The sequence below is a fragment of the Dysidea avara genome, chromosome 1 (genome assembly GCF_963678975.1).
Source record: "Dysidea avara chromosome 1, odDysAvar1.4, whole genome shotgun sequence".
NCBI classification, from domain to species: domain Eukaryota; kingdom Metazoa; phylum Porifera; class Demospongiae; order Dictyoceratida; family Dysideidae; genus Dysidea; species Dysidea avara.
In genome coordinates this window covers 1,820,699-1,836,924 of record NC_089272.1, presented here as the reverse complement: position 1 = coordinate 1,836,924, position 16,226 = coordinate 1,820,699, and the positions used below count along the sequence as shown (strand labels likewise).

General features: G+C 37.7%; 1 protein-coding gene across 1 annotated transcript in view; it reads right to left on the bottom strand.

Annotated features, from left to right (window-relative positions):
- Nucleotides 1–216: 216 nt before the first annotated feature.
- LOC136252415 (uncharacterized) overlaps nt 217–16,226 on the bottom strand; it is a 45,285-nt gene continuing 29,275 nt past the window's right edge. Inside the window, exons 12-19 of the mRNA XM_066044849.1 lie at nt 14,424–14,570; nt 12,501–12,692; nt 10,706–10,849; nt 9,495–9,608; nt 2,032–2,130; nt 1,918–1,983; nt 1,283–1,402; nt 217–508 (exon numbers count right to left, since the gene is read on the bottom strand). Of these exons, the coding sequence (XP_065900921.1) occupies nt 378–508; nt 1,283–1,402; nt 1,918–1,983; nt 2,032–2,130; nt 9,495–9,608; nt 10,706–10,849; nt 12,501–12,692; nt 14,424–14,570 (1,013 nt within the window). The 3' untranslated portion in view covers nt 217–377. The remainder of the gene's footprint in view (nt 509–1,282; nt 1,403–1,917; nt 1,984–2,031; nt 2,131–9,494; nt 9,609–10,705; nt 10,850–12,500; nt 12,693–14,423; nt 14,571–16,226) is intronic.

The window sequence follows — 16,226 nt, the reverse complement described above, 5'->3', positions numbered from 1 at the left end:
CTTCTGAATCAGCAGCTGCTCTATCATAGTATCTTGATCTTGAAAGTAGAGAGAGTAAGCTCCCCTCTTCCAAGGGCTTACCCAGTGTTGCTAAATCTACATGGCACATTAATTGTCACATAATCTAAGAAACTGTTTCTTCACTAATAATGACTTGCCTCGTTGCTTTAAAATGTATATCAGCTTCAAAAGCTACATAAAATTAGTTGAACCACAAACTTTGAAAACTATACTTGCACTCATTCAGTTTTCAAAACAATGACAAGTACCACAAAAGTTATTTCACATGAAATATACAGAATATAAAAAGAATAGCTTTGTGTATTTAAGGAACAAGCTATTTTTAAATTATAAAAGTCAAGCATTAAGCAACACAATCATTTTGAAGATGTCGTAAAAGTAGGGGCAGCATCATTTATTTCACTGCACTGGGCTACACTGGGAGGTTGTAGAGTACCATAAGAAGGATGTCCATCAAGTTGACCATCAACTGGATACTCTCCCTTATCTACAGAAATATAATAAGCAGTTAGGTAACATAAATCCGTACAGTCTCCTTTAGGGGGCAAAAGAAGGTTTACTGATGTTGAGAGAGTAAGAAAGGACAAAATATTGCATAATACTCATCATGACAATCTGGTGGCACTTTTACCTAGTTTTGACAATGGCTAACATTATACTATCCTGTAAGAAACAAAAGGCATTTTGCATTTTAAAAGGGGCAAGGTCAATTTCAGACGTGCTCCCCTCCCCACCCATACAAGTCACTGGTCAATTAGCACACAAAATAACATACAGTACAGAAACCTTGGGACGACAAGTGTTAAGAATATCAAATAAGCCATACCCTGGTGACTAACAGGCTACTTTAAGACCATAGAAGTGTAGTTTTCTTTATTGTAAAGTGCCTACTTACTGTAGCACTAAGAAATGCAAATGTATTTACATAACATATTCACTTCCACTCTTGCTTTTTGGTAATAACTCTTGTGCCCTGTACGTAAATTATCTTACTATACATATAAGTGTGTGTATGGGATTGATTATTCACAACGACACTATTAACATGTGCAAAACCAGCACATATTATAGGTAGTAGAGCATTATGTAATGTGACAGAAAGAGCACATCTGTATCTATGTAATAGCTGTGTGGTTGCCGATATGATATGATACAGTTTAAGAACCTGAAGTGGGTGAGTGTCTGATAAATTATATACAATAGTTGTAGTGTACATATGTACTGGTCGATATTACACCGACACAAACGTCTTGATCATTACCTTCATATGGTTGGGCATTAAATCCATACTGCATATTGTGTTGATTCATTGCAATGAGCTGCTCTGACCTCTGCATTGATCCTAGTTGTTGTGACTTGTCTGATATACTGACAAACACATCTACAGATATGTAACACATGTAATACACTGATAAATCAGAATAGGAATCTGAAGTGTGTATTACAACATTTTATATTTTTGCTGGTTAGATAAAATGACAATTCTTGAAGACCTACCCTAAAAGAAAGCCAACAGCAGTGTGCATCATGGACAGTATTCCTGTAGATATAATCATGCAACACAAATAGTAGTATTAACGGCTTCTTGAAAAGAAGGCAAGTCATGCATTACTTAATTATCAGCCATTACTTTCATGGTTGCTACAGGGGACTCTAATGGTCATTATAGTAATCCCCAAATGTGTAATTTGTAACCGTGTAATGTAGTTACTTGCTTAAATTTAACTGTTTGCTAGTACACATAAGCTGCATATTGTGGCCACCTTTAAACCAAAACTTCCCGACCTCATTAAGCAGGTGGTCACTTTGTATACATATGACACGTTGAGGATTGTCGACAGATGACCTTATTACACAGTGACCTTATTTGCATGTGTACATGTACAAACACTGTACCTGTTGTACGTCTGTTATTGTTGGGGTTAACACTTTGTGACGGTAGATTTGGTGGTGGCTGTCCACCTGTATAAACACCTTATTCGCATGTGTACATGTACAAACACTGTATACCTGCGGTATGTCTGTTATTGTTGGGGTTAATACTTGGAGTTGCTTGGTGAGGTTCCAAAGATGGACAATATGATTGTAGGTTTGGTGGTAGCTGTCCACCTGTATAAACATGTGCATACACCATCACGTGAGTACCATACAAGTAAGACTACAAGGAAGATTAGGTAACCAAGAAATCTACAGAAGTAAAGGCAAATGTTAAGGAGTACTGGTGTGAACATGTGCAGTGCAAACGACATACCCCCCACTGTATCATAAACTGTACATGTACTGTACGTTGACGTATGTATGGCAACAAAGGAGAATGGGACATACCAGATGTTGGTGTAGGAAAGGTTTAATGTCAAGGCACTAAATATTCCCTACATTAATGCTGGAGAGATTTAGCGTTTGTGGCATTAAATCTCTCCTACAGTAATATACTTGAAAGCAGACGATCAAAATTAAGATTATCCATGATGTACAAATTTATCCACAATGAAATTGATATCCCATTTGATTTGTATACTAACTTTGCAACATATTCCAGTACCAGAAATTATCATCCTTTTAACCTCCTATCATTGCAAGCATCAAAGACCTCAGAGTATCAGTCCTCATTTTTTCCAGCAACAATTTCACTTTGGAATGATTTACCTAACCTAGCTAAAGACTTTAATTCACTTGAAGTATTTAAATCTATAATTAAATTATAATTTACTTACTGCATTAAATTTATTTATTTATTTATTTTTTTTTGTGATTCGTCTGTACATTTTTCTTCATTTCTGAAGTTGTACAGTATAGGCAAATAATAATATATAGAGAGATTTCATGTTATCCTGGCTTTAACACAGTTGAAGGTGGGGGGAGTTGGACAAGCCCATGTGAAGTGATACACATTATGCAATGTACTTAAGTGATGCTCACATGAGCCAATGGATAGCGCTATACAAAATAATGATGAAGAGGCTCAGCAAGGCTTGTCCACCCCGACCTTACAAGCTAAGTAGGATAAAAATAAAATGAAGGCTCTCCCTATATTTACTGTAGAAGAAATTTAATGCCACAAACGCTAAATCTCTCCAACATTAGACTAAAACAAGTGAAAATTAATTGGCTGAAAACGTGGTCTCCAAATCCCATAGTGCAACACTCATGTGCAATAGAGACCACGCTCTGAGGCGATGCGATATGAAACACGGCAATTATGCATCTGTAAATTTGGCAACAAATGGGCATTTATTGTGCAACGCATGCGTATTTGTTAAGTTTAAATCCAGTTTTCCGGACTAAGCAGATTTATGGGTTACTTTAGTAGTTATATAACGACACAAGTGCATTTATATCAGGCAGAGAATGAGTGTGCATATACTGTTATGTACAACTCAATTAACAGCTGGAGAAGGTCTTACAGGGGTATTTTTGATCAGGATATATCAAGATATTGCCCTAACCACAGGGCAATATCATGATATAGCCCTGTGGTTAGGCAAATATGTGAAATATAGCATTGTGGTTTCTTTTGACATGAAGTGTCAAAGTGGTATACTAACTGAAACACACTGCAAAGCTGTAAACACTGTATAATGCATCCACTGTAGTCTGCAGTAGTGCTACAGGGGTGTATATAAACATTATGGCACAGGGAGCACCTTTAAGTGGTACATTACCTTTCAGAGCATTTGTTGCACTTCTAGTTGCTCTTGTTATAGTATTTTCCTGCCAAACAAGATAGAAAATCTGACAAGTTGAGTAGTATCATGAGTGCTTACAAAGAGGTAGGTGGGCATTAGATGTGCTTCAGAATGGAGGGAAACATGATCAAACACCAGGTTACAAGGCTGTGCTGTCTCCAAAATAAAATTTGGCCAACTCTAATAGGCCATCCACCAGTGCACCACTGATTCTCATCAAGCCAAGACTCTATTAAATAGTCATTTAAGTTTGCCAGTCCACCCAGTAAAGACGTCTTTTAAAACCAACCTCAAGTAGGTTGAGTAATGTTGAAGTTTAAAACCAGTAGCATGATAGTGTAGCTACCCACTAATCGTGTTAGTTAGATGAAATGTAATTCTTGTAGACTGATCCACAAAACAATCTGCACCAAAAATCCTGCTATACGGTACATATTAGGGTTCAAATGAACTTAGGTGAATTCGAAGGTTAATTCGAATGAACGAACATTTGAATGCGGGTTGAACAGTTTGAACTATCATACACTACGATAGTAGTGTATAGTAGGGACCACAAAGGAGTAGGTGTGGCCCACAAAATGACATCAGCAAAAAAAAAAACAGCCACAATTTTCCCAGACGACGATGAGGCAGTATTGGTTAGGTAAAACCAAGTTTTCAGATCGACCCGAAACGCATTCAACAAGTTGCTATGGAATTTTAAAAATAATTTATTTAACGAAAATTTTCTACTGACTGACTGACTGAGTAACCGACTAACTGACTGATGCCTTCAGACAAGCATAACTCGATAACAACCAAGGCTATGGGCTTGATTTTTCACTGTTCAACGTTGCTTCAGCCCGAGAGGTACCTTTTGGCATACCGCAGTACGTACAATGCATTCTTCATGGACTTACCAGTGTCCTCCTTTGTGTCCCATTCATCTTTGCTGACAGCGAAAAGTGTTGAATTGGCGATAGCACGTGATGGCTTCCCTTCGTAATGGAAATTGTCCGTATTTGTCATAGAGGCTATTTTGATAGCAGAGGTGCTTTTCAAACAGTTCTTGATTCGTACTGTTGTGTAATGGGTTGAACATAGCCGACAATGAAGCGTAATAGATACTTCACTTTTCAGATGATAATTGATATAACTGGGGCGCATGGCACCATTTCTTTCTTTTGATATACATGGATTACAGAGGTGCTTTTCAAACAGTTCTTGGTTCGAAAGGCTACGTAATGGGTTAAACATAGCTGACAATGAAGCACAATGGATACTTCACTTTAGGGACTATAACACATCAATAAAAAGTACTGAAACAACTAGAGTAGTGCATGATATTAAATCACAGTAGAACAATAAGAAGTATTATATCTCTACTGTGCTCAAGATACCATAATGGAAATACACAGTAGGGATATAACACTTCTTATTGTTTTACTGTGATTTAATATCATGCACTACTCCAGCTCTTTTATCGATGTGTTATGGTTCCTACTGTAGTTGAAATTCCTGTGTACTTGTAGCTACTAATTAGATAGTGATACAGTTCAGCTATTCATCTTGCTGTATTCCATAATGATGTGGGGGAAGCTAGACATATGGTACTTGGCTTTTAATTACGTTGTGTGTTGATGGTTTAGTGGTGGTCACAGGCCATGACTCTATGAGGTTTTTATGTGGTGCCTGTCACTTGTCTCAACTGCATAGCAGTAGTAAAATGTATCCTATCCAAAAACAACTTACAGCTGTAAAAAAAGTGCACGTCCAAGGAAAGTATGTACAGAGACAAAGAGTGGCGCGTAATTATGTCCTGTTGTAAATAAATGCCTTTAAAATTTATATTACTACTAAATAAGCACACCAGAATAGGCTTGTGAGGCTGTTGTCTCATTACTTGTCTTTTCGTGTTGAAGGGATTTAGTCACAATTAGTGAGTTTACCTATACATGTATTGTGTTGTAAAACTTAATTGTAAAAAGGCGATTAGCACATATCATGATAAACATGTACTAGTTTGTCACAGTAGAGTCTCTCACAATTATTAGACATTGGACCAGGGTAAAAAATTTACAGCTATATTTAGAGGTTGTAGCATATGTATATCTTAATATTTTAATAAATAATCCTCCGTGCTCACTAATCACTCATAGTACAGTGAAAACTGGTCATTATTCGGGATGTAGGGACAAAATTTTCTGACCTAGCTTTTTAAAGAGGTGGCTGCATTTTGCGGCCTTAAAAAAGGTAAGAAGCATGCTGTTATAACTGGCTATAGAGATGGATTTAGTGTGTGACAGCGTATGAGACAGTAAGTGCTGGCAGCAAGGGGACAGCCAATCTGTTAGAGCACCAAAGGCACTGCTTCAGACTTAGGCAGTTGGCTGTCAGCCCAAAGTGTAAAAAGTTTCATTATTGGTCCTTATAAGCTCCTGATGAAGAAAGTGATAAAGTCATTATCCATAGGATATATTTTTCAGAGTATCCATTTCAGTTCTACAATACAGTAGCCTAGCATAAGATGAACGTAACAGCATTCCAGTGGTTTAGTAGTGACCACAACACTGCCTGAGTTAAACTGTGGTGAGATTTGAGACTACCGGAAGCCTTGGAATGCCTTCAACACATAAAATACCAAATATCTAATGCCTGACTTTCATCCACAGTGGACCAGCCTTGGAATGCCTTCAACACATGAAATACCAAATATCTAATGCCTGACTTTCATCCACAGTGGACCTGTCTTGGTGGCCACTTGTACAGAAGGGAAACAGCTGCCACACAGTCTTGCGAGCGAACACCTAACTAGTTGCCAACCCCTTAATTATCAATTTGTAAAATCTTGAGCAAAATTGTATGTGTGAGCAAGTGCGATATTGTGCATTGACAGTGTCGTGTATATGGTTGCTGCCTAGCAGTGACACATCACGAGTATTGAAGTCAATGCGTTACGGTATCATCCATCTAAATACAATCTCTGAATGTGTCATTTTGTGTAGAGAGCAACGTTGAAACCGGGTCACTACTGCTGACCCGGATGACCCACTGACCCGGATTTGACCCGGATGTGACCCGGATTAATTAGAGCCGAGACGTGTTTCGGCTAGTCTCGAGCGAGCGAACGAGTCTACATTTTGAGCGTTTGATTCGTGTTGAGTAAATATTGCAACTTCAGCCTAGCTGTAGGTTGAAGACCAAAAAAAAAAAAAAAAAAAAAAAAGGCCTTCACCTACTGACAATAGCTACCCCTCACCATAGATACCCTCAGTTTCGTGCTACATACTACACTTACTAACAAATGGGCGTGGCTGAGCGTATGTTGGTAATGCGATAAGTGGGTGTGGCTCACGAAAGAGCTACGCGATAGCGTTTATAAGTTTCCATGTCGTCAAACGAACAATTTTGTTTCTCACGTGATCCAATCCGGGTCAGACCAGGATAAATTGTAAACCGGATCAGACCCGGATGACCCGGAGAAAATGTGACCCGGATGACCCGACCCGGTTTCAACGCTGGTAGAGAGCAATCTTCCACAAGAAGTGACCTGCAGGTTTCAGTGTATATTGTTAACCATTAATATTGTTCACCATTGTGAACTGTATGTACAGTGAAACCTCACTTAGCGGCCACCTCTTTAATAAGACCACCTCATTATATTGGCCACCTCTAGTAGATCCCAAATATAGCTAAGCAGTACTTTATGACCTCATTAATAAGGCCACCTTGTTATTCAGGCCAAATTTTTTGGTTCCACAGATGGGCACTATGAAGCATTGTTGACTGGTCCGTACATAATGTGGTGACTTGAAATGCTAAAACAGTACGTAGCATGTCTTGTATGTACATGTAAAGTGTTGTAATGTGTCCACACATCCACACATCTTAGAAATAAACATAATTGTATTCTCTATAAATGGTCAGTTCCATTGTGCCACTGGGTCGTAAGTGGGTTGAGTATGGATCATCCAGGACATTTGAGTCACACTTTGTCCTGGCCAAGTGGATCTCATCCACTTTATACAGATCAGATCACGTGTATAAATTACAGTGGAACTTGTTTATTGCCACCTTCACTCAATAAGCAGGTAGCAGTGTATAAATTCTCAATTTGGAATTGGCTTTTCAAGAGAGGTTGTCTTTCTATACTGGTGGCCATTAAGACAGGTTGTACTGATAGAGCGTACATACTAGAGATGCAACAATATCCTCCAGATAGTGATGCAATGGAGACTATGTACTATTATATTGCAACTCTAGCACGTATTTATAACAGGAATGTTTGTTAACTGTTTAGACATACTGGAGCCACACCCACTCATCTGGATTCTACAAATGGAGTCATACCAACTTGTCATCGTACTTACTCATTACTCCCATTGTGCTTGGATGAATATACATGCCGTCATGTGAGACTTGCTACCATGGTGGGCCACTGGAAAACATTTTCATAGCAGTTATATTACAGTCATTATTGTACAATTCTTACATTATTGTTGTGAAAAGTGTTTGGTATTCATGTGTCCTCTGTATGTTGTAATTACATGTGTAATCTTTGTGTGGGGGTGCTATAAAATGCAATAATGCATGGTGACAATTGGCTACCTACATGTGCTAATTACTCGCAGCTTGTGTCAACAATTGGTAACCGCAGTTGTACTCTGTGTCGTTCTTTAAGCCGCCCCTTAGAGGACAAATTACGTCACGTTAGGGGCAACTAAATTCAAATTTCAAAATGAACGATGGTATGCAGCACAATAGATTATATCTGTGGACTATAATCTATGGCAGCACACTTCTTTGTGGCTATATGGCACTGATTAACTACGTAGAGCGCCAGTTCATCAATACCCAGTGACCGCAGTTGTGCTCTGCGTCATTCTTTAAGTTCCGAGTAAAATTCTTAGAGAGAGCAAATTACGTGGGGGCGACTAAATTCAAATTTCAAACTAGCCATTCTCAAAAATATATGTTTCAATCAGAACGAAACTTTTAGAACAGTTTAAAGACACATTTCCCTACATGCCAAGCAAGTATTGCGGAAAACAACAACCTGGGTTTTGTATTTGGCCTCTAGGTCGACTGAAACTTCGTTTGGTGCTGAAATTACGACTGTAGGGTAATCATGTATGGTGAAATAGATGATGTGAATCTTGAGGTGATTGAGTGAATACTGAAGCAATAGCAGGGCAATCAATGTTTGGAATGCACAAAGGAACGCAAGGCATACACCTGCGGTTGCGTCTAACTGCATGCGATAAAAAAAAAAAAAATGAAACTTCCCCTTTGATGCCGGCAATCTCGATCACGAAACAATCGGCATGGATTTGCTTCACTGCTTGTGTGGTAGTTACTAGTGCCACGATGAGTTCAACTCTAGAGTTTCAGAGGGATAGTGTAAGTGGCGGGTGAGTTACAGGAAGGCCAAATTTGACAACGTTCGTTCCTGTAAAATCCTCACGTGTAGTGGTCGCATCATTATTGTCTGCGGCGCGCGTTTCTGCTTTACTGGCCGCGCGACTCACTACCGCGAGTCTTGATTTAAAACCAGTAACCACAAGTATTTTTACTTGTGGAATTCGATTTCAGGTTTTCTCAGTAAAACTGTTGAGTCAGTACAACTGCATGTGTGTGTTGCAAACTTGTGAGACATGCATTTAGCATTTAATATGCTGTGATTTATAATTTGTAAACAGGAATCAGCTCCATTTAAAAGTTCGAAAGATTTGTGAACTGTAGTTGATGAATGTTCGAACCCAGTTCATTTGGGCCTTAGACCACATATGCACATATACTTATACGTACCTGTTCTTGAAGGATGTTCACGAAGGTTATTGTTGGGGTAGACACTTTGAGTTGCTTCTTGAGGTACCAATGATGGTAGCTGCATGGATGTTTGGTTCGTTGTTGATGGTCTACCTGTATATAAATATGTGTAGCAAAACATAAACATCACATGGCTACAAGGAAAGGTAAGTAATAGTTGTAACATGGGCATGAGGGCTTTGTCTGATATGTATACATATCAGGCAAAGTCAAACGCCCCGTGTTACAACTAATATGTAACACTTATTAGGCTGATAGCCTGTACAGGGCGATCAATCACCCAAGCCAATACGAGTGCAGCCACTGGATGTATTGTATATGCATACCTAAAATTTTCGATTATGGGTCAGCAGCTAGTGCGTTCTGGTTACATTCGGTTATGATGAACAGACATATCCTAGAGATATCATGGAGAATTTCAGTTACGTGAGTTAAACATTTTAATCAGTGCTATTGAATCATTTATGGAAAAGTACAGAGTTCACTAAAGGCCTAGATAGGTAAGCTTGCTTGTAGAGTGGTTACTTCATGCAGAGTGGTAATTTCGTGATGGGGGCATGTCTGTATTCGAAAACGTTTGATGAATAAGCTATAGTACTAGTTCCACCTTAGCCCAACGTTTTTCAACTCGTAGGATGGTGAGGATAGCAAAACGCTCTCCGTTTGAGTGGTTTTCATGGCAAAATCCAAGTTGTGTATCCTAATCACATGAGTGTTAATTGATCCCCACAATCGATTTCAGCCTCGATGTCTATATAATCACTGCCCAGTTGTATCCTGGTCTACATTTCATATGTAGCCTGGCTCGCTGGGCTACATATGAAATGTAGCCCGGGAGGCTCCTTTGATCTGAGGTGTGAAAGTGTTACATATATATTATACGTATGCTCCATATACTGTAGTCATCAAACTAAGATATTAATGCATACGTACTGTTGCTTTATGTACATACATACGTGACAAAAATACTACTGTGACAACAGGATGAATGGCATGTACCAGAATCAGATGTGTTAGACTAAACTGTCTACTACAAATTTACTGGCTCTCCTTAGTCTTTGAAAGGTAAAAATGTATGGAGTTAGGGTCAAAATCTTTGTCATTAAACGGAGGTTTTTCTATTCTGTGTCCTTAACTCAGAGAGTATATTAAGAGGGGCTACACTGTATGTATAAGATATGCATACATACCTGTTGTTGGAGGAGGAGGATGCTGGTGACGGTATTTGTCATATAGAGAGGGGTGGGATATTGGTTCCACACTTAATGGAGTCACTTGTTCAGGTGTCATTGATTGGCGATACATGGATGTTAGGTTCATTGATGGCTGTCCACCTGTGTAAACATGTGTATCATCATCAAGTTAACAATACTTGTGAGGCTAGGAAGGTTAAGCCAATAGTATCCTTCATATATATAGCAATCAAACAAAAATACAGTGGAAACTCTCTTAACAAACTCTCCAAATTAACAACGCAATGGAAAAGACCTCCACAATAAGGACAATATTATCCCAAACATTTTTACCTCTAAAAGAGGAAAACCTTTATTTCAGGAACTACATACTTAAAAAGCTGGGTCCCAAAGTGTCTGCTATAGAGAGGTTCCACTGTACAGTAGACCCTTACTGATTTCACCCTGAATTGGAAATGACTGTTCTATTAGAATATTTTGAAGACAAGTGAATGTTCTATTAGAGTAATTAAATAGTGCTCTCTATATGCATGTATGGGCCTCAGTTGTGCAAACAATTCACTTATCTGAACACTTTTACCATTATTTGAGACACGTTGGGGTTCAGATAACTGAAGGTCCACTGTAACAGCAAATATTATAATTTGTGAGGCCAGCAACATCAAGCTTACAAAGTTACTAGAGAATGACCATGGGGAGATGTCTGCTGGTGTTTCAGTTACATATACTCTTCATAGAGCCATCCAGTATAAGGTCATCTGTGGTGTTAATTCATGTTAATGTTGGGTATTTGTAGGAGGAAGATGTAGAAGGAGGAGAGAATTCTGCGGGATGTCAAAATTTCATATGACTAAGCTTTTTTTGTTAATACTAGGATTTAATGTGAACCTTTACTATGCAACACGTGAAAAACGTTCCATTAGGACGACTCTTCTACTAGTGTGCCTCAGTCTGGCAGTGTTACAGTAGATACGTTAGGCTTTTGCATTATACCGTAACTCTGTAGTTGGTACTCCAATCATTTGTAACCACAAAAGTTATGATGAATAGACTGTCAGTATGTTAAATATTAGCCATTTGCTTGTAATGATTGGTCATTTTTTACGACTCTTGATCACATGCTAGCTATTCACGTTCCCTCTTTTAGTACTCGTAGCTGTTACTTTGATATTTACCAGGTTTAATGGTTAACCTATCCATTTACCGATTACAGTAAGTGGTACAGTACACTATAGCCGTGACAACAATTATTAGTCTTATTTTCAATGAATATAGTCATTAATAACTCCATGACTGTTTATTGCAAACGTGGTAGTTGGTACCACAACCCACCTTCAAACCCTCTTTATGTGTGCCAAATTTCATAGTGTGTTTTGAGTTTTATGGCAGCTTATGTGAGTTTGCAAAAAAAAGAGAATATATATAAAAACCAAAGACATTAAGCCGATTTTTGAAGACTTACATTTCAGGAATGACTAAAGCGATTATGCTGAAATTTGGTATGTGGACCATGCACTGAAGGGGGAGGGAATTTTCATAGCACAAATCATTTTGAAGGAAGCCGGGAGCTACTGTACTTGTGCATAAAATTACGTTATTATTTTTCCTGTTAACAACACAATGGCACGGCATGTATGCTGGCTTCCTCACCCTCACGGTACTGTGTCTTGATGATTTAAATCACTTTTTGACAATTTTCAAAACATATTTAATTAAGTTTTCACAGTAGGTATCCAGCAAAAATGGAATTTCAAATGCCATGGGACAACGAAAGTTACACAAAAATGCTCACCGTGTGGTACACTGCTCACATTTGAATAATTCACACTATCATACGATGCTAATCTCTCTTCTTCCAAAGTAGATGATGGCTGCTGATGAATAGTGGATGAAACACTTGGCAATGCTTGCTCGGGATAATGATCTTGTGGCATCATTTGGTGTGATACCATCTTAAGGTCACTGGTCTTTAGATGTCGAGGATCTACACACAAGTCATGTGATTTATATGTATATTTGAAATGGGGATAAAGTTTCTCATGTTTGCTTGGTAAAATGCTATGATTAATTAATGTTCATGGCTTAAATATACAACAGACTATGCAATGAATACAACAGACTATGCAATGAATACAACAGACTATGCAATGAATACAACAGACTATGCAATGAATACAACAGACTATGCAATGAATACAACAGACTATGCAATGAATACAACAGACTATGCAATGAATACAACAGACTATGCAATGAATACAACAGACTATGCAATGAATACAACAGACTATGCAATGAATACAACAGACTATGCAATGAATACAACATACAATGATAATAATTGTTTCAAATTGTCTATGCAGACTACTTTGCCTTTTTTTCTTTTTACAAAAACTTTTTGGCAACCACCTTTTTACCTTTTTTGCCATACATTTTAACATTTATTGTAGTGTGCCCATATTGAAAACCTTTTATGTTCAGATATAACCCAATACTAAAGAATATCAGTATTGAAATTGGTAGTTTTGAAGCTAATTACATTGGTTATTGGTATATCGGTAAAATCCCATATCGGTGCACCTCTACTTGAATGAATGACTTGAAAGTTGGTCTGTACATGGAGAAACCATTGCAGGCAAACCTATAAATTTGTGGTTTGAAAAAATCACAGTAACAATCATGGAGCTAACGTCAACCATGTGTAACAAGTGCATGATCAACCTCTGTTAATAACTTGCCACATCTTCCAGGCAAACTAGTTAGCTGAAAATAGGTAGAGACTATTTTTAGAGCAACCTTTCAGTGGTTTAAAATCCACTGAATTAAGTCAACTAGGTGTAACAAGTGCATGATTGACATACTCTAATAGTGCAGTCACCCTAACAGAATATTGTATAAGCTACGTATCTAATACATAAGTCACTCTTTTAGAACATTCAGCTACGATCAAGTCACCAAGTAGACAGTTAACTACAAACAAGCCACCCTGTAGAGGATTCAGCCATGTTAAAAGTCACCCTATACATAGTTCAGCTATACGACCTATACATAACATTGTGACTGTACAGAGTTCAGTAACATACATAACAAGTTACCTTAATAGCTTGTCAATGTCATGCAAATACAAATAATACTGTTAGTCTGTTCTTGTGAATACCTGTTCTGTACTGTTTATATATTAACATTAATATGGCTTTACTGTAGGAAATTTGTTACCTTATCTCAATGATCTCACACATGAATACTTACACTGTACTTGTAGGTTGAAACTGCTCTAATAGTGCAGTCACTATACTCTATACCAAACAGCCAAGCTATGAAAAAAAGGTGCAGTCTCCAAACAGGCCAGGGTGAAAAAAGTTGTAAAAAAGGTGGCAGAAAAGAAATGGCTGCAATAATGCAAATACGAATTATTTTTAATGATCACACCATCATCACTAAAATGACTGGCGTTAACATCACTGCAGCCATTTCTCATTTCACTTTATACCCTGGCTTTCTTGGAGGCCAGCACCCTTTTTTCATAGCTTGACTGTTTTGGTATACTCTTTGTAACTGCAAGCCACAAAGCCAGCCTATGGCCAGCATTTGAGCTTTCTTTTAACATGTTTTTTTTTTTCTCAAATCATTGAAAAAGAAACAGACTGCAGTATTATTGATGTACATTGTAAATCTGAACTGAATAAAATAATTATCATGCAGTGATATGTATTACCTTTAGTATATGGCATTGTACTGCTATAACCAAGCGAAGTGGTATGGCGATAGCCCACAGTGGATGGTCCTCCTGGTCCAAAATCAATATAGTTAGTGGATGGGTCAAGACTGGGATCTCGTCGCATTATTTGGTCTGGATGAGCACCTATGTATGAACACAAGAACACATTACCACTAGTTCCAACAGTGCATACTGTAATATGTGACTGGATCTGCAAGAACCTCTTATGTTAGCGCATTTTTCTAATTCCATTTTATTACATTTTCTTTATCTATGTAGATAGCCAAAGGGATAGAAATTTCAGCTCTAGAAACCAAGAAGTTTCAAAGTTACAGTGCTACAAAGTGGCAACAGCAGAGAAATCGATTTGTACAGTGACAATACTGAAAATAAACTACAGGTGCTTAAATAATGGTCATAACTTTTGAATGCAGTCCTCTCCCACAATGCAACTTACACTATCGGATTCTCCAGAAACAGGCGAATCCATTGTTGGGTAAGTTTAGTCTTCCAGACCTCTACTACAAGCTGGGCAAAGGCGAAAATGTAAGAAAAACATGATGATGAACTGCTCGTCCAACATAATGTAAACTAATGCTCATATCTTTTCTCTCCTTAAGAGTACTGACACAAAACAAAGATTCTTGAACTCCTCTTGCTTTGGGGATCATGATGCTACGATAATTTTTGCTGTTATTAACTTTCTTCATTGCGAAACAAACATTCAAAAAATTTATGGAATTTTTTCTATTTTGTAAATATTTCACTGATTTTATTCTACGTACTGTAAAATTAGGCTTGCACTAACATATGGGATTCTTTCAGATCCAGTCACATACGTATACACAAGTACAAGGAACAAGGTGATGTTGTGCTACTTCTAAAATCCAGGTGCCCATGCAGTTAGCTAAATAGAAAGTCAATTAACTTGGTTATCGGCTATATTGGCCTTGTTTATGCATATCGGTATCAGATAGGTAACATGTATAAATAAGTATCAGATACAGATATACATAAACATCTATTTATGGACACTTGTACTCCCAGCAATGCCTGTTTATGTAACTGATTAAAAGTTCCACACTATCACTTTATACCTGTAATTAAATGTATTTTGTAATTTGCGAATTACTTTGTATTTCTTACAGTATGTTGTTACTGAATGCACCGAATAGGGACATGTTTCCTTTCAACTTGAAGAGGTACGCTATTTCTGGTAGCCTACAAGGCTTGTGCTGTCCTTCTCTGTCGCTACAACACCCATTCATACTGTATTCAGAAATTAGTCTTACCTGTTTTTCAAACTGGCACGAAGTATGCACGTCAGAGCAAAGCTTACCTAGTACCTGCTTGTAAGTTTAATATACGTATGTACGTAATCTACAGAGTGCTCACACTGGCTACTTTTAGCATAAGTTTGATTTAAAATATTAAGATTTTTCTTTTGATTGGAAATCATAGAAATAAAAAGTAATGAAACAAACCTACACCTAAAGATACACTTTAATTCCTTCTTTATTCTTTACTCATAACTTAATTAGCGATTAAACATCCACTATTCGCCTTGTTATAGATACATAATGTTCATGAACTACGTTTCCATTACGATTAGTGGCTGAATTTACTGAGATCAAAAACATTTTACAGTGGATAGTAGAGTACGTAAATATCACTATAGTTGAGGTATTGAGCATTGTGATACAGTGCTCAAACCACACCAGAGTGTACGCAGTTCATGAGTACATACGTATGTGCAGTGTAACTGTACATACTCATGATAACAAACTATAAGTACTAATG